The sequence below is a fragment of the Setaria italica genome, chromosome VII (assembly GCF_000263155.2).
Source record: "Setaria italica strain Yugu1 chromosome VII, Setaria_italica_v2.0, whole genome shotgun sequence".
NCBI lineage: Eukaryota > Viridiplantae > Streptophyta > Magnoliopsida > Poales > Poaceae > Setaria > Setaria italica.
Genome location: NC_028456.1, coordinates 34,464,754 through 34,491,679, shown reverse-complemented (window position 1 = coordinate 34,491,679; position 26,926 = coordinate 34,464,754). Strand labels below are relative to the sequence as shown.

The window sequence follows — 26,926 nt, the reverse complement described above, 5'->3', positions numbered from 1 at the left end:
TAGGAGTGACTTAGGGCCTGTTTGGTGGAGTTTCATCCGATTCTGATTCTTCATGGGAGTTGATTCTCTAAGAGAAGTGATTCTGTGGCTGAAAGTGATTCTCTAGCATAAATAACTCTTAAAATCAGAATAGAGAATCGCTTCACAGAATCAGAAGAAGCTACTTTTTTCACCTCCAACCTCTTAGTTCATTTTAGAGAATCACTTCATAGAATTAGCAGAGGATCACTTCTCCCTGAAAAACTGTTTGGCAGTGCTCCTACTAAATTTAGCAGGAAATCAACTCTAGATAGTTTGTGCTTGAACTCATACGCACACATCTGGCAAAAATGGACCGGCAGCTGACCTTTAGGTGATCAACACACTCTTAAAGTCATGAGTAGTAGGTGAGGAAGATTCAATACGGTAAAAAAAAATGAAGTGGGAAATTGAGAAGACTGCTATAGAAATTGACAAGCCTCCACTAAGCAAGGTTGAATGTTGGTGACTTTCACACACAAGTGAATCTATTATGGTTTGCGAGTAATTGTCCGTTTGCTTACTTCACCGTGTAAAATGAAGAAAAGAAGATTTGGACGGCGGGCATCCACGGGCCACCGGTAATGGACAGCTCCAGCGGCCGGGGTCCCAGCACAGCACACACTATAGTTAGCTGGAGCTGGCAACTACAGAGTGCATACGGCAATCCGATCGAGCAGTGCGGGCCCACCGTGCCGGCCGCTCGTGCATATTAATTATTAGTAACTGCACCGCATATCAGAGATGGATTCAGAGGGAACCATGCCTTAATCTGAATCTCTCTGAATTAATGTCGCAATAATTTAGGCTGCAAATTATCAATGCATAGTGAAATTTCGTCTCGAGGAATATCAGACAGTACTCCATCGGAGATACAGGCAGCAATCTCTGATCGACAGCGCGGTGAAACAACTGAAAATGATGCCAAGATACGGCGGCAATGTTGACACTACTTGACAGCAACAGGCAAGTGTCTCCAGCACAAGCACTACAGTACTCCACTTTTTTCCGATTCGACCGGATCATTAGCCTTCAACAGTAGCCAGGGATACCGGATGTATGATATCTACAGCAACAGAACCGATGGAATTGACAAATGGGTAGCCATGGGCCAGAGAGCCCTTCTTCCGAGTCCCCATGAACACATCACCATGATGAACCGTGTATCATTCAGGTTAGTGGGAGGATAGCATGCACAATAAACAAGTGATCCCGTTCAACTGAACAAAACAAAGTGGACTCATTCCTTTCCGTTCAAGGTAAAAAAGCACAACTAGGTGTCTAGATCCATGGTGCGGTGCTCTGACAACCCGCACTTTTGCGTAGTCAAATATGATCAGACTTTGAAGCAAGAAAAAAAGAAGAAGCATCAAGCAAAACTCGAGTGTGATTCAGGTACATAGGTCCCAAGCAACAAGAAGCACAGGTGTATCTACAAAATATAATAAGGTGTTCATTAATTTCTATACGGAAACAATTAACAAGGAAAGCACTCGACTATATACATGCACATCTGTTACAAGCACCATATACCAACGATCAACACATATATAAGTTTCACCGAAAATCCAAGACCAAAAGGGACAGAGAAAAAGGAAATAAATATCGGTCCAGCACATACGGCTGAATATAATGCACCTACCAATCATTTCAATGCCTTTGACACCCATGATCGATCGATCTCACATGCTCATCAGCTCATGATTGAATTCAGCTTTCAGCCGGAGGTGGTGGAGGAGCAGTCGCAGTCGGCCTCCACCTCGCGCCTGTGGAAGCTGCGGTGGCACCCGCAGGCGGCGCACAGGAGCGCCGCCGCCGTGCCCTCCGCGCCCGACGCCATGAACTCGCGGCACCCGTCCACGGCGTACCCGCCGATGCTCGCCGCGTGGTTCCGCTGGCACTCCCGGTAGTGCACCACCTTCGTCTCCTTCCTCGGCGCCGTGCCGTTCGCCAAGGACGACTGCCGGTCTTGCTGAGGCCCCATAGCCAGCTTGGTGGTCGTTGATGTTTGGTGGTGATGGATGGGGAAGAAGATGTTGAGACTTTGAGATGGAAGGAGGAGAAAAGGGCTCTATTGCTATCACGGCTGCTTGCTTGGAGGGTGGGACTTTTTATACGGGGAAGGGGGCTACTAGCTAGGTGGACGAGATCACGGGTTAATGGCCAACCTTTGAGCAATCGGCTTACTTGGCGTGGCGTTCTGTTTTGCAAAATACCGAAATGGCAATGTGCCCAATCTTCTGTTCATTTGTCGCTTAATATATCGCTAATTTATACGCAATTTCTTTCCTTTTCTAAATAAAGATATGTATGATGAGTCACGGTGTAATCCAATACTAATCTTAAGGGTCACGTATCGGAGAATTGGTTATCTCGGCGTGAGCATCTGTTTCATGATATAACAATGTGTGTGTGTTTCCCGCTAACTTTCATTTACACGTAATTTACTTTCCAGATGGATCATGAGTCACGAAGCACAATCGGGTACTACTTTTTGCGAATCACGCACTACAACAATTCTTTACCTTGTTTTTAGCGCGGTCATTTGTTTTCCAATAGTAATGCGTGCACTCTTCGTTTATATTACTTATTTTTCCAGATGGATCATGAGTCATGTAGTAATCTGATACTACCTTTTCAATCACATATATGGGCACACAATCACTTGTTACTCCATTATATTGGGTTCTATTCTCATAAACAATTGGAAACTTGCGCCGTGGATATATTATTTTATGCCTCTTCATTTTCAAATCATCTCGCTGATGAGTGAGTACGCTGGCACATTATGGATGGCCTAGTCTGGTCGTTATTTCTGTGGGCAGTGCTAAATTATTTTGAAGGATCGGGACGGGTGACCAGAGGGGGTGAATGGGAGACTTTGAAAATTCTCAGTGAACAAAGTCTGTATCTCAATTGCCACCTCAAACATACCTCGCTTCTAATCGTCAAAGTGACACAAGTCAACTCGTGACAAGATCATCCTAAAAATGATTAGAAAAGCTCAAAGCGTAGCGGAAGCAATGACAAAAACTTAAAGGGGCTGCTCACAAATTACCGGCTAAGACAAGAGTTCTAGTTAACCATGTGAAAATCCATATAAAATAGCTAAGCTGCAGCTATTGTAACACTGATGAGCTACTGACGTATTGCCACGAAACAACCAGGTAAGCAATGCATCGGCCAAGAACTGATTAGCTATTTAGCTCACTGTTCATGCATATAAACAAAGCTATTGTGCTATCTTAACCTGCAAAACAGAGCACTAACTGAAAACTAACCAGAGCTATAGGTAATACTTTAACCAAGAACTATGATCAGCCAATTCTAGTACTCGATCTCAGCACGTGCATGTAATGATTGTTTGACTGTAGCAAGAAAGGGACATCCAAGATTAACTGCTCACCTGATGCACGTCGTTGCGGCTGTCCGCCTGGGCAGGCCTGGAGCGTCGCTGGGTGCTCGGCCGCTGGCCGCCAGCTGGGCTGCCTTGGCACGAGCGTGTCGCGCGTGCTGGATGCCGCTGCAGCGCGTCGCCTCTGCCTTCGCGTGAACCCGAAGCTCACGAACAGAAACAAGAACAGAAGAACACCGAGAAAAACGCCCAACTTGAAACCCAAATTACTCCCTCAATTCACCACGGATCCAAACGAAACTTGAGCCATGGAAGCACCTACTCAAGGGCTAATATATATAGGAAGAAGATCTTGAAAAACTCAAGTATTCATCACGGATTTTGGAGAAACCCGAACGCCCTGCAAACAACATGGTTTGGGAAAAACCTCGATTCCCAAACCTCGAATTCACGCTAAATCCGTGAGGAATTTGAGGGGTCATACCAAAGTTGCTTACAAGGATCCTAACAACAAAAGCTCCCAACAAATCTCACGAAATTTGGGCTCAAATATGAAGAACAAAAATTCCCACGAAAATATTCCCAAAAATACGAAAAAGAGAAATCTCAGTTCCCACAAAAATGCTCTGAAAAATACAAAAAAGAAATCTCATATCTTGAGAGGATGGAACAAGTGAGCACGAATTTCATCTTTGGATTACTCCAACATATTTGGTTACAGGTCACTCCTAAGCACGATGGCAAAAAAATCAAATTAAAGATCCTCGTCTCTCTCTATCTCACCTCCCAAAGACTCTCACCAATAAAATGATAAGCTCATCACTAAAGAGCCCAAGAGATGTGACTGTCCCAACAGCCCTCTTCACGTGTATATAGGTATTTGGCAAATGTCCAAATTACCCTAACATGAAGCATACAACCCAAATACCCCATAAGGGTAAAACCGTCCAACTTTTTTGTCGGTACATCAAACGGACCCAGCACTTTGACGACTTCATTTCACCTCGACGCAAGCTTCGCGATGGTGCCACGTGTCCTCCGACTCGACGCTGTCCAGCTGCACTGGACTCGACCCCCGGTTTTGAGGCTAAACTGGTCAAATCCTCTTACACACCTTGTAGGCGTGACTCACCTCCGATTTTAAGACCAAATCGGTCAAACCCTCTTGCACGCCGCACACGATGTGACTCACCGATGTCGACGCATGTCCGGCCTCCGCCAAGCCTTCGACGCCTCCAAGTCTTCCGTTCCCACTTCCGGGCCGCCTACTCGAGTCGCCTCTGTCCTGTTTGACTCGACTGACGCTGTCTTTATCCCAGTGTACTCTTGCTCTTCCATGCACCATGTGGATTGCTCGTGACTCCGATCGGACTCCTCAGGTCCCTCGGTCCAAGCCTACTCGTGTCCACCCTTCACAGCCCTAGTACATCGATATGAACTTTTCGCTTGATCTTCACCTCATGCCGTGGACCGCCATATTGCATCCTACACCTGCACATCACAAGCCAAGAGACACAACATACAAGATATATTTTACACACACCATAACACAACGCACTTAACACAAGAGCACACAATACCTTTAGTTAGCCGTTAGCATAATCATACGCATATGAAATATGGACTCAACTAGTAAAACCTCAAATCATACGGTCTATCATATTTGGACTAAGAAAGGTCTGTCATATTTGGACTAAGAAAAGGCTACATATCCTATCTTGTGGTGGAGCTACCGGAGAGCCACTAAAAGGTGGCCGTTTGGTGACCCATATAATTATTTGTCAAAGACCAGCATGACCAACTAACCAACATTTTTAGTAGGTCCATTAGTGGACAAGATTAGATCTGAATTGACTTGACAAAACGTCTAATGGGTCTCAGCTTGACTGAGACTCACATATAGCTGCTGCTAACCTCCAGAAAGGTTTTCGTGCACTGACACTGACATCTTGACCAAGGAACATGAAAAGAAAGGAGAATTGCACATCCAATTTGGTTACAGCTTTGGGAGATTCAGCGACCTTGGTACAAACTAGGAACACGGAACGCGAGAAGAACATTAGGCATGGAAAGAAGGATTTTTTGGATCTACATTGGAGGTTGGACAGAGAAGCACTCCTCTCCAATTGACTCTTCCGGCTTCTGCATCTGCTACTTGCTTCTGCCACCTTCCCTCTGTTTTTTTTTCTTTTTGATTGACATCTGACCAATTGAACTGTTTAATTATTGCTCCTGTCCTCCAATTCATCAGGTCACCATTGGTCAATGATGTTGTGATGTTATATATAGCTGTGCGATATGAACATCTAGCTTACTTGAATGCAGGTCTAATGCATTTCCTGGAGGCAGCTACAGCATTGTGGGGTATGGCATTTGGCACCACACTTCATAGTTCGGATTCTGTGCCTACTTTGCCCATACTTGAACTTGTGATATGTGTGTCTGATTTGTCTATACCTGTGCTGACGACGTAGCTAGGAACTTTAGGCAGATTCTTCCAAACTGGGTAAATGGACAGGAACGAAATGCAATGTAGGTTGGTGATCGTTCCAGAGCAAGGCTGGGTACATGAAAGGTACCATGATATCTGCCTGTCAAGGTTGAGAAATCTCTTCGGGGAATAGGAAAAAGGATTTATAGTACTGTGGTAGAATCTACTAGGCTGGTAGAGTAGACTCCGACCGTAGAGACAAAGATACAGAACGGTCGTTTTCAGTAGCCAAACTTGCATTGTCTTCTTGGTGGGACCGGTGATCTAACAATTCATCTTCTGTTCTCTTAGAAAAAGAAAGACTCTGAGGATATATTCACAGCATCGGTGCTGTACTGACAAAAAGATGGTATATATTCCTACTCTGCTTGATCTGCTTGATTACTTTTTTGAGTGAAAAGGGAACATATTCCAGGTAGGAAATGCCATTGTTTACCATCTCATTGTCATGAAACAAAAAAAAAAGGGTTCAACTAAGTTAACCTTGAAAAATTTGAACTGAATTTGTTAAGTTTTCGCATGCTAAGTACAGGTGTAAGTCTAAGCATTACTTTTCAATTTTGTACTTGTAATATCGACACCACACAACCATGATAATGTTTCTCAGGATCCTATGGACAACTCTGCAAATCCATTTTTTTGGGGAACAGACATAACTGGAAAACAGAGTCGACTTAGATGCTAGTACCTGAATTCCTTTAATATCCCTGCAAATACAGTAATAGTTTTGCTCCCTCTGTTGACTGAAACTAATATACATGTAAAAATGGCCAAACTGTAGCCCTTGGACTTGTACAAAGTTGAATTGTTTGTTTATTGTATTGTTTGCTACACGTCATAATTGCTGTTCCAAATCTTTGTTCTTAGCTTTATGTCTTAAAATAAGCATTGAAGATTGTACTAATCTTCTCAGGATGTGCATTACAGTACTTAAGAGTTTAAGACCATATCCACTTGGCAAGTTGGTGAACAAAATGAAGCTCAATCCTTTTTCTTAGTTAGTAGCTTTAAATATCAGGTACTAGCATAGAATGCTGCTTTCATCATCACAAGCAACAAGAATGAACAAATGGTACATAATATTAGGAGTACCTTGGTACCCCACTTGCTGCACTGGATCAAAATCTTGAAAAAGTTACGCAAGTACATTTGGCAAAATTTATTGCCAAGTTATTACAAGTACTAGTCCTTATAATTATAGTGGCTCATTTTATTTGACCTTATGAATTTCCAGAGAAGGGAAGGGGTCCTACTAGCTGGGTGGATAATGTGATATTAGGCTCCACCTATCAAATCAAATCATGCAACAAGCTGCCAACATGGGACACACTGTCACTGAAGCCTCATCAGCTCTGCCATTTCCCTCTGTCCTCTGCCCAGCAGAATGTCTGTTTTCCAGGCCACTGCAAAATCTGCAATCGAGGATCAGTCGTACAGTGTTTCAGTTGCCATCAATCAGTGGAAGAATCACTCAGCTTCTGCCACTTATCATGTTTAAATCTCACCTTGGCTAGCATCAAACAAGCTGGACACTATTTGGGAGAAAAGGAAGGCGGATGAGAAGGCAGGAAGGTCCCCTACCAATTGTTGGTGGATGCTTCATGTGGGCGTGGGGAACAGTGGTTGATGCGTTGGCTGAATTGGCTGGCATCCTTGGTGACGGATGTGAATCTGCATGTGAAGGGGTCACGTGCAATTCAAGTCCTCTTCCTTTCGGCCAGCTTGGCTCCAAGCACCGCAAACTTGGTTGGATCAGAGGTCAGAGCTAAGCTAGCTGTTCTCCTCATCTATGAATGTTTGACAGATCCACGACGAGTGCACGTTTGTCGCAGCGATTAGATGAACAGCTTTGCAACAGCGACTTATTGAGAACTTGAGATGTAAGAAGACCAGCAGTGTGATTTTGTGGAGAAAGCTAAATCAAAATCGTCAGAATTCAGAACCTTGTAGTGAAGACATATGCTGTTAGTGACTGGTTGAGAATCTTCAGGCATCAAATCGATGGATGCATACAAGTAGGTGGTGAGCGACCGGAGGGGAAGGTGTCAACTGGAGCTAGGGCCAGGGTGTCTGCCATTCGTGGAGAGGATGGTGTCGTTTTTCTGGTTCGCGTCCAATCGGGCGTTGCAACCAGCGACACCGAGAAGCAGATGTGCTGACTGAAAGATACAGATGCTGGCTATGCTGGCCACTGCAGGTACACCGAATCAGAAATTCAGAAACGAGACGGATGGAATCAGTGGAGTGAAGGAGGTTGGCAGAATGCATAGTATGGTTTTATCCTAGCTAGCTTCAAGGATAAAACAAAAGGCATCGTCCATCTCTGCTCAATAGCTAGTGCCTGGCCTGCCTATGGCAATATGCAGTAGTGGAGTGGAGTGGAGTGGAGTAGCATGTATGGTATGCCATCTGATCCTGATTTGTTTCACAAGTCAACTGTTACTCATGTACTGTACTAATCAAGTAATGATGGTAGCGATCAATCATTGATTTGATGGTGCGCAGGTTTTTTGGGCAAGTCGCCAGTGATCTGTCTTTACTCTTTAATGACGAGAAAGCAACCTCGTGCCTGGGAAGATTAAGTGACTAAACACGGAGTCAGAGACTAGCACTCTAGCAGGCAAGGATTAAGAAAGACAGACGTCTCATTCAGTCTAAACTGCTCTCTGCTTGGTCATCCATCATCAGACTAGCAATTTTCTGACAACAGACAGAATCATATAGGCCCAAACCTATCCGAAGCCCACCAAGTGATGGCCCAAATCCTCCTGCACTAACTAAACAAAAAAGTTTTTTTTTATTCCTAGAAGAGGCAGGCCTGGAAAGAAGAAATTCCATCCTGCAGCAGCAGCTAGCTAAGCTAGGTTTAAGGGCACTTGGGGCCTCCTCTCTTGGTCTTCCAGTTGTTGTAGCAGGGGCAGGTGTCCTTGTTGCCGTAGGTGCCGGGAGGCACGCAGAGGCACTTGGCGCAGCACTTGTTGCAGAAGAAGAGGCACGGCTTCTTGTGGTGCGTCTTGGAGCATCTCCGCCTGCACTCCCCCACCGCACTCTGCATCGATCATATATAGTTTCAGTCAGCAGGCTTTCATCGATCAGCAATGTAATTCACACACCAATCCAAACAAAGATGCGTTTGATTATTTATAGCAACAAAATACTGAACTATCGACTGAAGGAGCAGATCGGAAACTAAAAAAAAAGCAGAGAGAAGCATGCATGATGACTCACGAGAAGGCTTGAGATTTCCCTTGCCATCGTTGTTGCCCTGCACACGCACACAACACACGCCCTGACACAGTTAAAGCCCATCTTTCTTTTTTAGAAAATGGATAAGGTTTCGGTCTCCGCAACCGCACACAGCCAAGTTAAAGCCCATCTGTCTATATATATAGGTACTAGGTATTCCATTATTTCTCTGCTGTGATGGTAAAGATGCATGGGTTACCTTGTGGTTGTCGGTGTCATCACCTTTGCTGTTCAGGTCTTCACCAGCGAAAAAACACCATTACTGCCAATGATCTTTCCGATCGACAATGGACATGTGTGTAAATATATGCAAGCCGATCGTGAATGATAGCTATACTATACAGAAGAGGATCGGAGAATCCTCCAAATTAAAGGAAAGGATCCATCAGCTAGTGCGTAGTGCATACCTCGGCGGCGGAGGCGAGCGCGAGCAGGAAGAGGAAGCAGATGAGCAACGCCGGCGCCTTGGCCTTGGCCATGTCGATCCTGAGAGCTTACTGGATGGACTGGACACTGGACTGGACGGACGGATCCTGAGCGATCGAGATGAAGGAACAAGAGAATAAGCTACTAGAAGAGATGCATGGTAAGAGATCTATCCGATGATGATACATACCGTAGATGGTTACACACGAGCTAAGAATAGATTAGATTCGGTTGCCTTGCAGATGGATCGGAGTTGGTTGTAGACAGGCACAGGCAGGCTCCAAACTAGAGCAGGTACCGTAGTACCGTACCATACGACTGGACTAGTTCAGACTTAGAGACTGCAGGGTGTTGTAATTCTCTCTGCACTGCATGCAACCTGTTCCGCACAGCCCCGGCCGGTAGTCCACTGCATCTGTGTTGCACCTCTTAACCTTACGGATTTCTAACTCTCTCGGCTCGTCCGCGAGGACGTTTTGTGTTTTCGCAGGAACGGACGGCGGGCGCGGAGTTTTAACTTCGCGCGGGATAAATCAGAAGCCACGGGGCCAGGAGGCGATGGCCGAAGTCGGGCGCTCGGAGGCCTTGATCACTTGGCGGGTGGCCGGGTTAGCAGGAGGCGAAGTACTTTTGGCGGGAGGGCACGAAGTTGAATAATGAGTTGTAAAGTGTGTGATAAAAGTGGTGTAATGTTATCGTAATGATCTCGAATATCCTTCGAACGAAGGTACAATGGGGCATTAGGTTGTAAAGTGTAAAAAATACGACCCGACCGTCATGAATGGAAGGGGACACGTTCTCGACGGAGAGGGAGAGTACTCTTTTGCTAACCAAAGTCATTTTCATTTCTGTCTTTTCTTGTTTCCTTGTTTTCAACTGTTTGGCCCTCCGTCTTGGGGGGACAGTGTCCTACCCCAACAATCTGCATGGGAGATATCTCTGCTGCTTGCTTAGAGCATGTAGAGCACCAGGACGTTACGAGAAGAAATCTGTTTTGCAACTAAACACGATTTCGGTGTTTTTTTTTTAATTCACCTGGCAATAACGAAACACTAACAACTACTTAGTAATTGAGTACAATGATCCAAAGCCATTACAGAAATCCAGGTGAAGTCTTAACCCTGGGACATTGCATTATTGTTCATGGCCGGAGTCGACTTATTACGGATATATATAGCACTCCTAAAAAGTAATAAAAACATAAGGATACTATTTGACCAGTTCGTCGCATCATTCCAACCATTGTTTAAATAGGAAACAGAGTGAGCAGAGGCGATCCGTGAAAATCGACCGACGACCGGTACTGCACTTCTATGTGTGCACTATATATACACGGTACGTACGGATTCATCTAGCAAGCAAAGCAAGCGACCATGGCTTCTTTCGCATCACCTCGTTCTCAGCTGCTCGGTGTCCTCCTCGTCACCGTCATCACCTTCACGGCCGTCGTCGATTCTGCCCGTGTGTCGTCGGCGCCGACGGCCTCCAAGCCGGTCAAGGTATATCCATCCTGCAGCAAGACGTTGATGCCCAAGAGGTGCAGCGTCAAGCTATCAGCCTTGTCCAAGAGCTTGGCCGAGACGAAAGCAGTGATTGCCGGGCCCCAGCTCGCCGCCGGCAAGTTCAAGAGCGACCCCTGCATTTCGGGGTGCGCCAAGGTCCTCGACGCCACCACGTCCAAGGCCGCCGCCGCCGCCGCGGAGGCGGGTGGCGGAGATGCGATCTTCCAGCTGAAGGAGTACCTCTACCCGCTGGTCATCTCTAATGAGGGGCCGATCGGCCCTTGCGAGTGCGACTGCCCGGAGCCTTGCTCGGCCGACGAGGCCGCCGCCGTGAAGAAGCTGGGGGAGGCCACCAACGCCATGCTCGCCATGGCGGACCTGCTCCAAACTATGTCCGACGACGACGACCAACTCACCGATGAGGAAAAGAAAGCCAAGGTAGAGCCGATGGAGAAGTCCATGGACAGTGGCATCCTCCACGTGTCCTGCGGGCTGACGAAAGAGCCTCAAAAGTGCGCCGACGAGCTGTCGGCGCTGGCCAAGACGATGAAGGAGGCCAGACACGTGGCCTGGGAGCTGACGAGTTCCGACCCGGCGACTAAGCTCAGTTCGCCCATCGCGGACTGCGACACTGCCATGCGGGAGCTCGGGGGAAAGCTCGACTCGGCGGAGGCGACGGCGCTCAACCTGGCGGACATACGCGGCGCCATCCATTCCTACGTCCAGGGCGATGGGAAACAGCCTCCGCGCTGCAAGTGCTCCTGCCCGCCGCCGCCGGAGAAGCCGTGCTCGGCTAACGAGACCGCCGTTGTCGACAGCCTCAATGGCGTCTACGATGCATGGGTTGCCGTCGAAAAATTCCTCACAGAATTACTGCCTCCAAACTAATTATATATATGGTGCATCGCTAATACCCTAAATGGCAAGCCTAGCATCTGCATGTTTCGACAGTTTCTTTTGATAAAAAAATTTTAGTATGTTTCTCATTCAAAAATTAATGATGTCCGCAATCGGATATTTGCACTGCAATTTATTATTTATGTGAGCTGATTCGAATGAGCTCATTTTGATCAATGGTATTATATATTTATTATTAAAGGTTAAGTGATCTTCCACACAAAGAAATCATAGAAATACTTAGAAATTGTCAAAAAAAAATTATGAGTATGTGTATGAGTGTATCTATCTCACAAGGAGACACAAGGCTTTCCTCATGGCATGCTTATTTGTAAAATTTTATGCGGAATTAACGTTAATTAGTTAATACCTTGCGGTTGTTAATCCCTCACCTTTGTATCTTCATCCATGAAATCAAAAACAGATGGCTTATGCTATAATGGCTTAATTTTTGCCAAAACAGATGAAAAACCGAACTCAAAATAAACCGTCCCCAAGTAGATCCTGAATGCACGCGGCTTGCAGGCCAGGTGTTAGAGCTAGTCACCTATGGGCTGGCAATGAAAAACGGTTTTTAAACTCTCTTGCAACTAAACAGACCAGCAAATTCCAATTACGTTTGCAACTAAACACGATTTCAATTTTTCTTTTTATTTGATTTCCATTTTTTTTAAAATACAATGATCCAAAGCCATTAAATAAACTCAGGTACCCCGGGACATTGTTCATGGTCGCAGTCGACTTATTATGGACATCACTCCTAAAAACAACAATACTATAATTTGCTCTTCCTACATGACTCTAGGCATGCAGCTGGCTATCAATAGCCGAGTCCATTCCAACCATTGCTTAAATAGAAAAGATAGAGAGCAGATTGAACGGACAAGCTAAGCTAACGTCATCTGATTATATACGCGTGGTAGTAATAAATAATAATATAATTCATCCTAGCAAGTAGTAGCAAGCAAGCAAACGATCATGGCTTGTTTCGCGGCGCCTCGCTCTCAGGTGCTGGTGGGTCCCCTCCGCCTCCTCATGGTCACCATCATCACCTTCACGGCCGTCGTCGACTCTGCCCCCAAGCCGATGATCAAGGTATATCCGGATCCTGCCCAAGCGGTGCAGCTTCATGATATAGGCCATGTCCAAGAGCTTGGCTAAGACGAAAGCAGTAATTGCCGGGCCCCAGCTCGCCGCCGGCAAGTTCAAGAGCGACCCCTGCATCTCCAAGTGCGCCCAGGTCCTTGACGCCACCACGTCCACCACCACCGCCGCGATGGCAGAGGGCGAAGACGCGATCTCGCAGCTCACCGATTACCTCAGCTCGGTGATGAGCGATGAATACGGCCAGATCAACCCCTGCCAGTGCAACTGCCCGGAGCCTTGCTCGGCCGACGAGGCTGCCGCCGTGAAGAAGCTGGGGGCTGTCAGCGGGGCCGTGCCTGACACGGCGAGCCTGCTCGACACGTTGTACGACAAGGTGAAGCCAGGCCAGGAGGCGGCGACCATCCTCCACGTGACCTGTGGGCTGATGATGAAAGAGCCTCAGAAATGCGTCGACGGGCTGTCGGTGCTGGAAAAGACGAGGAACGAGGCCGGGGACGTGCTCTGGGGGCTGCATGAGAACAAAACAGTAAAGCTACGAAGGACAACGGCGGCGGCTCAAGGCCTCCGGCACGGATGACGGCTGACGGACGATGGCCACGCCTCTTGGCGGAGCGAAGGCCGCGACGAACACGGGAGAAGAACGTGCGGCGGAGAGAGACCGAGGGAGGGGAGAGGGAGGGAAAGGGAGAGGGAGTTAATTTTTCTCAATTGAGGAAAAAATATAGGGAAATGAGATTGTTTTCTCAATCTGTTAGAGGAGTTTTTTTCTTTCCCAATCCTCTTTATGTCAGATTATAGGGATGGGGATGGATTTTCTCAATCTGTTGGAGTTGCTCTTAGATGGAACTCACGAGGAAGGATATATACATACTTCACCGGACATCTATGCATATATGCTTTGTGATGGCAGATATTTTTTCCGAAGTTATCACACATTAGTTATCTTGTGGTTTTCAATCTCATCACCTTTGTTCATATCTTGATCCACGACCCCATTGTCAAGGATCTTCATATCGATGATATTATTGGACATGCAAATATATGTAGGGGCAGAGCAAGAAATAGCCTGGGGCCAGGCTAAATATTGTTCCTCGCAAGGCTGAAAAAGAGCATGAACGAGCCGCTCAGCCTGCAGACGATAGTAGCTTCCGTAAGACCTTTTGCAAATTGGGCTGATGCGGACTTTATATTTTGAGATGAGATCACATATTTTGCTCGGCTTAGCTTCATTATCTTTTTCTTACGAGGATGCTTTATACCTTCATTAGCTTTTTTTTTTTCCTTTCGATGCTTGGGCCATCGGGCTTACGGCCCACACGCACCAAGCATCGGCCGCGGCCCTTGCTCTTCCTTTCCCAGGCTTCGTCGCAGTTGCTTGCAGCGACTCCACTTCCGAATCAGATCGAATCCGCCATGCCCCCTCCTCCACCATCTCCATCTCCATCCCAGCGATGACCCGCGCCCCTCCATGGCGCCCCGCGGCCGCACCCTCCTCCTCCCGCTCGCCGCCGCCACCGTCCTTGTCGCCTCGACCATCTTCCTCTTCGCCGCCGCCGGCGCGCGCTGGCGCCCCGCCGACACCGGCCTCCCCGTCCCGCCCCACGCCTTCTCCGCCGCGGCTGTCCCCGTGACCGCCACCGCCTCCTCCAACACCACCACCGGCGGCCGCAAGGAACTCTCTTTCCTTGACGAGAACGGCCGCCCTGACGACCCGGGCTCGTCCTCCGGCTCCGCGGGATGCGACCCGCGCGGTGCTGCCGTCAGGGTCTTCATGTACGACATGCCGCCCGAGTTCCACTTCGGCCTCCTCGGCTGGTCCCCGCCCTCCCCCGACTCCGTCTGGCCGGACCTCTCCACGCCGCCGCCGCGCTACCCCGGGGGGCTCAACCAGCAGCACAGCGTCGAGTACTGGCTCACGCTCGACCTCCTCTCCTCGTCCTCCGCTCCCTGCGGCCCCGCCGTGCGGGTCGCCGACTCCCGCGACGCCGACCTCGTCTTCGTCCCCTTCTTCGCCTCCCTCAGCTACAACCGCCACTCCAGGCCCGTGCCGCCGGAGAAGGTGGCCAGGGACAAGGCACTGCAGGAGAAGCTCGTCAGGTACCTCAGTGCGCGGCCGGAGTGGAAGAGGTACGGTGGCGCCGACCACGTCATCGTCGCGCACCACCCCAACAGCTTGCTGCACGCCCGGGGGCCGCTATCGCCGGCGGTCTTCGTGCTGTCAGACTTCGGGAGGTACCACCCCAGGGTGGCCAGCTTGGAGAAGGATGTCATTGCGCCATACAAGCACATGGCCAAGACGTTCGTCAATGACTTGGCTGGGTTTGATGACCGGCCGACATTGTTGTACTTCCGAGGAGCCATTTACAGGAAGGAGGTGATGATCGCTTGCTCTCTGCTAATCTGGCACAGTGCATAGCAACCTTATACACTACATTTCTACTTGGTGCCAGTCATAACATATTATCAATTTTTGACGATTAATTTTGTTTGTTCTATTCTATGAGGTAATCATTATGAAGCTGTCAAGTAATTGAACATTTTACTACTAGTACTAGTTCAGTACTGTTGCAAAAGCTTGTCTTTTGTCCTAAAGATTCCTTTTTTCTCCTAGCAAAACTTGTCAAACATAAATCACGTTAGGAACTGGCAAGCTGTACAGTGAGAATAGCATAATTTGGAACTGGCTGAAATTAGCTTATGACTACATGATGTAGGGGTCATGGCTCTGATTGTTAAAAGGGGGTATTCACATGTAGCTAGTTTATACCAGATAAATCCACAAAACTGTGATTTTTTTTCGTCAGAGTTTCATAATTATTCTGTTTCTTCAAAGTTCATGAATCATGATGTAATTTGTGAGTTCAAATATTGACGTGTTATGATAGCACGAGTTATTACTATTACAAAGTGACACAATTTTTGTCTAGCCTGTGCTGGTAGTAATTACTAGTAAAGTAAACTTATTATGTCACCATAAATCAAATGTCTCTTCTGAACAAAAATGGATATAGGTTCTGTCACTTTTTTTTCTGAATCTTATATCTTCCATTAAGTCATTAAGGTGGTTAGACTTATGCATACAGGATCTTTCTTTATTAATCTACATCCATCACCTTATTTGAACTCTTGAACCTCTGGATGAAGTTTGTGTAATTTGATAATCTCCAGTGAGGTTTACACAAGGGCACAAGGCTCTCTTGATCTTCCATCTTTGTCGGCACGGCTCCTGGTTTATGTTTGTTTTCTCAAGCTATTAAAAGACTAAAAGATTTGCATTTGCCCCTGTTTCAACCCTTTGGTTTTAACAAACGATATTAGTACAGGAATATACCAGCCACAGCCAGTTTGGTCTACATATGCCAAGTATGGAGTATCTATGGAAAAAAAATTATTTGCGCCACAAAAAGAATGTGAACCTATTCCGATTGCTGCTAGCTATTTGTGATTTCCTTATGGAATTTAAGAACTTTCATGGTACCAGTTTTCAGTGACCATAGTTTAATGACAATTGGTGACTTTCATAAGCTAACGTGTTGCATCATCCATACCCAGGGAGGGAGCATACGACAAGAGCTATATTACATGCTCAAAGACGAAAAGAATGTTTATTTTTCCTTTGGAAGTGTCCAGGACCATGGGGCCAGCAAAGCCAGCCAAGGAATGCACTCATCAAAATTTTGCCTAAACATTGCTGGGGACACCCCTTCTTCCAATCGTCTGTTTGATGCGATAGTGAGCCACTGTGTCCCTGTTATCATCAGTGATGACATTGAGCTACCTTACGAGGATGTATTGGATTATTCAAAGTTCTCCATCTTTGTCCGATCGTCAGATGCTGTTAAAAAGGGTTTCCTGATGAGACTGATTAGTGGTGTAAGCAAGCAACAATGGACAAGGATGTGGAATAGGCTCAAAGAGGTGGATAAACATTTTGAGTATCAGTATCCATCCCAGAAGGATGATGCAGTCCAGATGATCTGGCAAGCACTGGCTAGAAGGGTGCCAGCAATTCAGCTGAAGGTGCATAGATCTAGTAGATTTTCAAGATCTGGCAGAGGAAAATAAATAGAAAGGGGTGTGTCTGTCTTGTCTCTGTTGGGTAATCTAATTAATATCTAACCAACATATCATTGACTCAGGTTCACAGGTTTTCTCAGTTGCACAAAACAGATATATTGTAGTATTCAGGTTATCCTTAGGAAATACGTGTAACTTAGGATTTGTTAGTCCAGTTGAAGCGTATACTGGCTGGTGAAAGGCTTCTTGTTTTTGTAACGTGTATTCAATGTAATCATGAAAGAGAGACATAGTTTTTCTGTTTCTGAACATTTGGGGATCAAACCACATTCTTCTGTCATGTACTCATGTAGCGGATTTTATTTTCTCTAACTTATTCAGTCACTATTGCCATGTTGCGGCCAGCATATGGTGGTGCTATAATTTCAATCTCTATTATGAAGAAATTCAGGATAGAGGTCTATTTGTTGAATTTCTCGGCGTTTATTTGAGAAGTTGCTGGTGAATACAAGGTTTCGCACTTTCGCTTCTGAAAAATAACGCTGTGAAACAGGGGTGTTAATAAGGTTCAGAAATTCTTGCAAACAAATAGATGGAATCACTATCAATGTCAGAAAGTAGCACCCTTGGTTAGACCATGAGATGTGTGATATCAATTCACACTGCCAAAAAAACCCCTATAATTAGGTTCATAAGAACAAATTAGGTTGCAAGCAAGATATAGCTTACGAAGATGACCGTGCAATTCAACAGCGAGGACGACAGAAAACCGATTTGTCTGATGTCTACTCAATGAACACTGGAGTAAGAGGTGATATAAAGGCACATAATCGATCTCAAGCAATATCGCATAGCTTAATTGATCGAAGGAACGCAAATGCAACTTGCAGAATGTTTTCCAACATATAGAAGCGAAGATATAGCTTAATTTCATCGAGCATTTTGAATTTCCGATGACACAGTGACTAATTCCTGTGGATTGCCGCAATCTTCCAAACATCTACCGGTTGAATCATTTCACAAGTCCAAGTAATAGGTTCAGCGCACATCCAAATATCAAGTAATCTTGGTTGATGCAAATTAAACCAACTCGACCTGCCAAATCTAATGACGAGGAGTAACATTTGCCTCCACTAACAGGGTTACAGGGAGACGCATCGCGTAGTCCCATACGGAGATCCTCAAGACCTCAACCACGGTGGAGCGCAGTGGTGTGTCCCATCTATCCCGCCGTTGCATTGCGGAGCTCTGCCACCTGGTTGCTGCATCCACGTGCTGCCGGAGCTGGAGCATGGATGAGAGCAGCGGAAAGGAAGTTGATGGCCACGAGGAGGTAGGTGCTAAGTGCCTACGTCCTGCGGCCGCAGATCTCTCCCGCAAGTCCATGTCCCCGTCGGTGGCGACGGCAGCCAAGAGAGGGAGGGAGAGGAGGATTGCTGGCGGAGAAGAAGGACCAAATTAAAAATATATAGGGGGTTTTATGTAAATATAATAATCACGATCCAATATAGGGATTTACATGTAAATATTTGTAAATATTTGGATTGCGGAGAATAATCGCGATCCCTCAAATTTGTAAAGTTGCTCGGCCGCCGTTGGCGCTCGCCGGCGGGAGCAGCGGAGGTTCCGCCGCCCATGTTCGTGGCGCCCCGCGGCCGCAACCTTCTGCTCCGGCTGCTCATCGCAGTCAGCGACTCTGTCGCCTCCATCAAATTTCTCTTCGCCGCCTCCGGCACGCGCTGTTGGCCCGCTGACACCAGCTCCCCCCTCCCCGCCGGCACCGACGCGCCGACGCCGTCGCCGTCCAGTCCTCAGAGCACGGCCTCCAACGCCAAACTCTCCTTGCTTGATGGCAAGTCCGGAACGGCCATCCTGACGACGCCACCTCCTGCTCGGGCGCTGGTAGATGCGACCGGCGCGCCGCCGCCATCAGATATTCAGATGAGTGTGCTCATGCCAGAGATGTTTGCTTGATGAGACTGATTAGATGAGTTAGGCAAGAAACAATGGACACGAATCGAGGCAAGCAATGCTGCATCCATTTAGCTGATCAGAAGCCCAACTCCTAATATGAAAGGAGAGATAAATCAAAATTCAGGTTGTAGCCCAACATATAAAAGTGACACATATAATGTCCTTTAACAGTTTTATTCCAGTGAGCATTTCAGAAGCTGCAATAATTTTCCTATCAAATGTAACTAATTTTACGGTTTAATGTTGGTTGCCGCAATCTTTGCTTCTTAACGTCCATTATCATGTACAAGCCAATGCAAAATGTTATTCCTTGAAGACGGAAATATGGACCTGCTGACTTTACTTCCATGTTCCAGACTAAGCAAGTAAAGCATACAGCTGCAGCATAAATCTGGAAGAGCCCTTCCTTCTCGTCAGCTTTGCAAATCATAGAAATCAGTCGATTCACATGTAAATGGATAGCAGCACATATATCTTAATAAAGAAACAAGAGATAATGCAAAGACGACTTGAGGAACGCTTCAGAATATATGAAGTAAAGATAGATCAGCGAGCAATTTGTGAACAATTTGTGAACAGTAAAAGATAGCAGAACAGTGCTCCTACTAACACACAAGCACTTTGGCAGTGAGAAATGTGGACAAATTGTTGATGGCTTCTAAGTTCACAGCTCCAGGACAATAGCAAATGCATACACTCCATGTATTTAACTCAAACTTCATTCTAGAAAGGCAGCAACCTATTTTTCTGTTTCAGAGAAAGTTATCCATGCCTCAAGTAGCATCAGTCATAAGTTTCACATAAAGAGATGTAAGTTTATCATTATCTCCATTGCAAAATAGATGAAATGCAACTAGGTTCACACAAGTACAAACTTTTTTGACAAATTAGGCTGCAAGCAAGAAAACAATGCTGGCAAATCTAACACATTTTTTCAGCAATATTCTAGAGAGTCAGGTATCACTGTATTAAGACTGAACAGATACAACTTAAGACAATTTTTCAACTAAAAATCTAAGAATGGAAGACACGCCAGTGTAGCAAGCTAACCACGCAGCGAATTAACAACACATACTAATGCTGAATCAGAAAACATTAATCCTCAAAAGAAAACTTATGACAAGAAAGGTAAATACCAGATTGTTCTGCTGATGGAAGCTCGTGAGATCGCAGCGTCGTGAATCAGTCAGTATGCGTGATGGAGTCATGATGAAGCGAGTATCAGTTGATCTCTCGCCTGGTGGTGAAGACCGGATGATGCCTGATTTTTTTGTGTAACATGATGGGGCAGTGTGCTCTGATGCTCTTTTCTGGAAGAACTCGTGTAAACACTATGTGCTAAACACTGCTACTTTGTTCTTTTTGCAATGCGATCGAACCGAGGGCTCTGCCCTGGAATTCTAAAAAAAGAAGAATACTAATTCTGTGGTTTATCATCTCTTTCTGCTCACAACACACTAAACTAAGAGGTGCTAATGTACATAGAACATGCATTATCGACGTCAAGAAGTTTCACACGGCTTAGTTGATTGCAAGTCCAACCCCTAATATGAAACATGACAGAAATGCAAATACAGCTTGTAGAATGTTTCGCAACACGTATATAACTGAAGATAAATGGCTTACAACAACTTCAGTCCAGTGAGAAGTTTCGATTTTTGATCCTACAACAACTAATTCTGTGGGTTACTGCCGGTCGCTGCAAGAACCGCTAAAAGTTGAATCATTTCACAAAATGCAAGCAGTTAGCAGACTCGAAATCCAAAGAAGCAAGCAGAGGATGCAGCTCACGGAGAAGATGCCTGGCGTAGTTCCTGACGACGGCGCAATGGCGCAGGCGGCAGGGGTTGGTCGAGCACAAGGTTGTGGCTGAGCAGTGCGTTGGTCACCGCGGCTTTCCAGAGGTTTGCCTCGTGGTTGCTGAACCAACTGAGCGGAGTGGACCATAGGAAACTCTCATTCTTGATCCCCGTCAGCCTCCCCGCCAAATCACCCCATCGCCACCGGAGGCGAAGGAGAGGAGGGAATGGCGGAAAGGAAGAAAAGCGCATGGTTGGCGACGAAGAGATGCTAGGTGTGACCGGGTGATACGATTCCGCCACCGCACAACGGCCGTAGGCCTCTCTCTCAAGTTCATATCCCGATCGGCGGCGACGGCGAATGGGAATGGGGACCGTAGAGAGATGAGGAGAGCAGGTGGAGAAGAAGGACCAGATTGTAAACTACTAGGGGTTTTATGTAAATAATCGGATAGCGATTAGCTCATGGCGGCCGCCGAACTCGGCGTCTCCACCAGCTTCCTCTTCGCCGCGCTCCGGCGCGGGCTGGTGGTCCGCAGACACCAGCGCTTCCCCTTCCCCGTCGACAACGACGCCGTCCTCATGAGACTGATCAGAGACGCAACCGTGCAAGCTAGAAATAATGGGCATGGATGTAGAGAAAAGCTCAAAGAGGTGGATAAGCACTTCCAGGATCGACATTCCCATCCCGGAAGGATGACGCGCAGATTATCAGGCAAGCACATGTTAGAAATCAATTTGGCTGAAGGGGAACATGTCTAGTACATTTTCAAGATCTGATAGGGGAAGAAAATGGACATGTAGGGGTTTATCTGTATTGTCTCTAGATTACTCTAACACACACATTTCACTGGCACAGGCAAGGCAAAATGCTTCTTGTTTCTGTAACATTTATTTAAGGTAGTTATAAAAAGAGGAGTATAAGTTTGCTGTTACTGAATATTGTGAGATCAAACATCATCATCTGTCATGTGCTACAGTACTAGTAGCGAATATGCCTCGCGTATTCATCTATTGCCATTTTTGCTGTTGGGATATGTTGAGGTGTCATTTCAACCTCTCTTGTCACGAGATACAGGATATGTAAGGTCAACCAAAACATTTGCGTTTTACTTTTCCTCTCTGAATTTCAATGGATACACATGATGTCATTAGCAGTTAAGTGAAAGGTTGATTGTGATTTGCGCGTGTATGTTTGCCTCTGAAACTGAATATTGCATTCATGAAGCCCATATGCCCATTATCATGCTACAAGTGAATGCCAGGCAACACCTTCCTTGAAGAGGGGAAAAAAAGAAACAGGTTTAACAACACACTTCACGGTTTAGTCTGCTCCCATCTCGCTCGCCACTACAACTATGGGAATCACTTTTGCTTTCTTTCGGCGCTGCTAGCGCCCGGACGTCCGATGGAAAATTTTCCATCGGACGCTCCAACGAAACATTGAAAATTAACTAGTGCAACATCAACAGTCACTATTTGCAACATGAAAAATGATGTGTAAAAATGATTACGTCGACTCTAGGATAGAAAATTCCCGCCGCAATATGAGTACTATGTTTCATGCAACATCTACTGTGAAACATGCAAAAACAATAGTTGCAACATTGATACTTAACTATTGCAACAGGCGTCCGATTTTTTTAAAATTCCGGATGTCCGTACCGTAGCAATACCGGCTTTCTTTTCCTCTCTTAACAAGAAACAGGAGAGATAATGCAAAGAAAACTGAGCACTGCTTCAGATATTAAGTCAAGATACATCATCTTGAAGAGGTGACACATGTTTACAACAATTCATTTCAGCAGGCAATTTGTTTGCAGTGAACACGTTAACAGCGCAGTGCTCCTACTGACACACTGAATCTGCCACTGAGAAATACAATAGGTTGAATCACTGAGAAATTTGGACAATTTGTCCTGACATAGTTTTGCAGGTTTGGGACAATAGCAAATGCACAGATTCAATGTATTCAACTCAAACTTCATTCTAGACGGTAGCAACACCGTCATCTTTCTGCTTCACAGAAAAGCCATCAGTGCCTTAACATGAGCATCAGAATCATGACTACGGTGTTTGAATTTGCCAGAATATTTCTATTGAACTACAACATTCTCAAGAGCATATCATCACCTTGCAGCTCCAAGCCAAGCACAGATTGCTGTTGATGCATCAGAGAAGACCAAACAGAAGTGCGAACATACTTGGATTGAGCTCGTGTGGATGGATAATATAATAACAAGATTGGGATAACTTGGCAACTGAATAAAGGGAATCACCATAAATGAGAGAAGTGACACTCTTGTAAGACAGACCAAGAATAGTGAGATAACTTTTTTCACGAAATGCCTGAGAACCAGGAGTCATTATTTTATAAGATTAGGAAAAAATACAACCTGAAGGTGATCTGTTTTCCAACTGAAAATCTTGTCTTAAATTGAAAAATTACACCAGGGGTAGCAGCAACCTAAAAAACACCAAATGCTAAGTAGTGAGCTGCTCTAAACAATTGGTTCCTGCTCCTGGCTGACACCAGCAAAGACCTTTATTCAAACCCTTGCATGCCAATCCTTGCACTTGATTAAGGGGGCTTTGTTCTGAACTGAAAGCCACTAATCTTCACCAGACAGCATACTAAGGTAACCATGCAAACAGACAGCTGAACTGAATATCAGATTTGTCTGCTTTCTGTTGAAACAACACTGTACAAACAGGCGAATTTTCAAGCCTTGCTCTTGTCATAAAATGCACAATGGTACAATTAATGTGAATTTGTAAAGCAATGCAGTGGCACGATAGTAAATCAACAGTCCTGCACCTACAAGCATCTGATATGTCGACACCGACTGCCGAGTGAGCCAAAACATTTACAATCCTAACACATTATCGTGCATATCCTAACCGTTGAAGCATGCACATTGCTATGAACTTATTTAAGGTATATCCAAACTATAATAGCAGATAGTATTCAAGCTTAATACTATGCGAACATGGGCTCCTAGCTGTTTGCATCCATCATTGTCCTAGAAATCAACTGAGCCCAGCAAGGTATTGATAACATGACCAAAGTCGAAAGAGAAAATTAAAAGACAGCAATTGATATCAGAGGGCAAATATTCTTTAGAAACCAAGGTAACCTGTCAACCATAAATAGAAGAAAAAAGTGAAGGTAAAATATAATACAACACATAAGTTTTTTTTGGCAGAATAATACAGTTTTGAAGTTTACAATACAAGAAAAAAGAAATCTGAAAAGAAACCACCGAAAACATAAATTCGTGAACTGTATGTTGTTGGGGTGAACCCGCGCGGCCATCATCGCGCGCGCTCCGACCGCGGGCAGTCGTCATCGCGAGTCGCCGGCAGCAGCCTCAGCGCCATCGCCGCCTCTTTACCCCAATGAGCCGCGTCACCATCCCACAAGCCCAGAAGGGCAGCGGGGCAAGACGGCCACGGGAGAGGCGACTCCGGCCGCTGCGGCGGCGCCGGACGGCTCGCTCGGATAAGATCAAGTAGTGTTCGTGAGGGCCGAAACCCTAGCTTCTTCCTCCTTCCGCCATGGCCTTTTATCGCAAGAAGACGACGCCTTTGGGCCTTACCCACCAAATGAGGCATCCGAGGCCCAGTATTATACGGAGGAGGCCCAGAAATCCAATAGGTTCACTTACGGGCCCAACCATTCGTTTCGGACCCACATATCATCCTCCGAGCCGCGGCGATCAGTCAAAACCCTAACGCTTCCAGGCTATATAATCCTTCTCTCCTTTCGCTCCCGTCTCTCCGCCGCCCCCCACCCCAAGCCGCCAAAGCCCTACCGCCGCCGCTGCGATCCCAGCAGCCACCACCGCCACCATGTCTACCGTGCTCACCCGACCCACCGCGGGCACGGTCCAGTGCTTCGGCCGCAAGAAGACGGCCGTGGCCGTGGCCTACACCAAGCCGGGGCGCGGGCTGATCAAGGTGAACGGCGCCCCCATCGAGCTGATCCGCCCGGAGGGGCTCCGCCTCAAGGCCTTCGAGCCCATCTTGCTCGCTGGGCGCTCCCGGTTCAAGGACATCGACATGAGGATCCGCGTCCGCGGCGGAGGGAAGACGTCGCAGATCTACGCCATTCGCCAGGCCATCGCCAAGGCCCTCGTCGCCTACTACCAGAAGTACGTCGACGAGGCCGCCAAGAAGGAGGTCAAGGACATCTTCGGCCGCTACGACCGCACCCTCCTTGTCGCCGACCCCAGGCGCTGCGAGCCCAAGAAGTTCGGTGGTCGTGGTGCCCGCGCCAGGTTCCAGAAGTCCTACCGTTGAGCGATTGCTTGCCGCATCAAAATTTGCCACACCGTTGTCGGTGTTGTTGGCTTCATCTCCTATCAATCGAGCTGCTTATCTGGTTCTATATCTAGCTGCTGCTTTACCTTAAAGTTTAGACTTTTAAGCCTAGTGTTGAACCGTTTTGACATTGTGATATGATTGTGAGATTTTGAATAGTCTCTGAAGTATGGTTTTGCTTATTATCGATGTCAAGGGATTCTGATATGGTTTAAGTTCTTTGTGCTATGTAAAATTAGTATTTCAATTTTACGGGGCACCTGTTTCATGCGTTTCACCCATATTAGTTAAGCTATCTTCCTTGCCTTAACTTGTGGAATGGAGGGGTATGACTGTAGACATTTGTGTTCGCGTGACTGTTTAGGTTGCTCATTGTTGGGTAGTTTTCTGTTGATCGGCTGATCCATCCCAACTACACAATGCATAGGAAATGTGTCTTCCAGTCAGATAGACACTTGTGTTCGCATGACTGCTTTAGGTTGCTCATTGTTGGGTAGTTTTCCGTTGATCGACCGATCCATCCCAACTACACAATGCATAGGAAATGTGTCTTCCAGTCAGATAGACACTTGTTCGTATGACTTTTAGGTTGCTCATTGTTGGGTAGTTTTTCTGTTGATCGGCTGATCCATCCCAACTACCGCAATGCATTGGAAATGTGTATTCCAGTCAGATAGATGTGAAGCCTGTCTTGCATTAATTCACTCAAGCAATGTGATAGTAGCTGTGCTTAGTAGCTAATTACTGAATGAGATAAATTATTTGCTTCTCCAATCGTTGTACCGCAAGTCTATATGGCATTATAGTGGCAAAACATGATCTATCGTTCTGATTCTATTCTTCTGTTGAGTTACTTATTTGACTCTTGATGTTTAGTGAAGTCTGTTTATGTTATGGACGTGGAATAGACAGGCATTTGGGGGGCTTGAAAATATGTTTGTTTACTGTAGAATTTTTGGGCTAGTGACTTGTGAGGGTGAGTTCCTTGTGCACGTTCTTCCTCTTACTGTTTCCTCCTTATAGATATGTTGGTGCAGTTGCTCACTTGATTGTACTATTCGAATACACTGCCCATTGGCATGTTGTTTGTAAACCGGTTGTTGTCTGTGTCACCCCTGCAGTGATATCCTTTCCTTGGCAATGTTTGGCAATGGTGTGTGTCTTTTATTATTATTATGAATGTGCTCTGCTTGGTAAGCTTGATGAATCCAGTGTCCTTGTTGGTTTGGGCCTTTGAAGCGAATTGCTGCTGTGTCTGGCTACAGCTAGATTTTGGTAACATATAGCTGCATTACAATTTGGTAGTTTTTTTTTTGCTGTTGGTTGAGATAAAATTATGTGTCATGTTTTGAGCTCAAATGTTTGTGGTTCAAATTTCTGTAGCATTACAATTAGGTTTTGAGTTGAAATGTTTGTGGTTCTGGAAATCAAGTTGTATTTTTATGTCGTGCCCACTGCTGCGTGTGGATGGTTGCAATTCAATTCGGGTATGAATCATATTTTTGTGATTGGTAGGGATGATACCTATTGACATGACTAATGTACAGTCGGCAGTATTTCAGTCAAATGTATTCTCACAGAGTCACATGGCTCCCCTGTTTCGTCCTCGTGTGTTTGGTATGCTGCTCGCAATCGCATTGCTATTTATTAGTGTCTTGTGTGCACATTGTTAATAGGGAATTAGTGATGTACTATGATGTCGCCGTATTACCGAAGCATGTTGCCAACTTGTCGTTGCCTGAGCCCATGGAAAACTGGAAAGCCATGGCTG

The 26,926-nt window shown here is 46.1% G+C and overlaps 2 protein-coding genes across 2 annotated transcripts; both read left to right on the top strand.

Moving 5' to 3' along the window:
• Positions 1-14,410: 14,410 nt before the first annotated feature.
• On the top strand, positions 14,411-17,443 carry LOC101755628 (probable arabinosyltransferase ARAD1). The gene is made up of 2 exons (XM_004977373.3): positions 14,411-15,416; positions 16,595-17,443. The coding sequence occupies exons 1-2, from the start codon at positions 14,511-14,513 to the stop codon at positions 17,105-17,107; spliced, it is 1,419 nt and encodes a 472-aa protein (XP_004977430.1). The 5' UTR covers positions 14,411-14,510; the 3' UTR covers positions 17,108-17,443.
• Positions 17,444-24,598: 7,155 nt separating this feature from the next.
• Positions 24,599-25,407, top strand: LOC101755216 (40S ribosomal protein S16). The gene has a single exon (XM_004977372.4). It carries the CDS (start codon positions 24,685-24,687, stop codon positions 25,132-25,134), a length of 450 nt encoding a protein of 149 aa, XP_004977429.1. The 5' UTR covers positions 24,599-24,684; the 3' UTR covers positions 25,135-25,407.
• Positions 25,408-26,926: the final 1,519 nt, after the last annotated feature.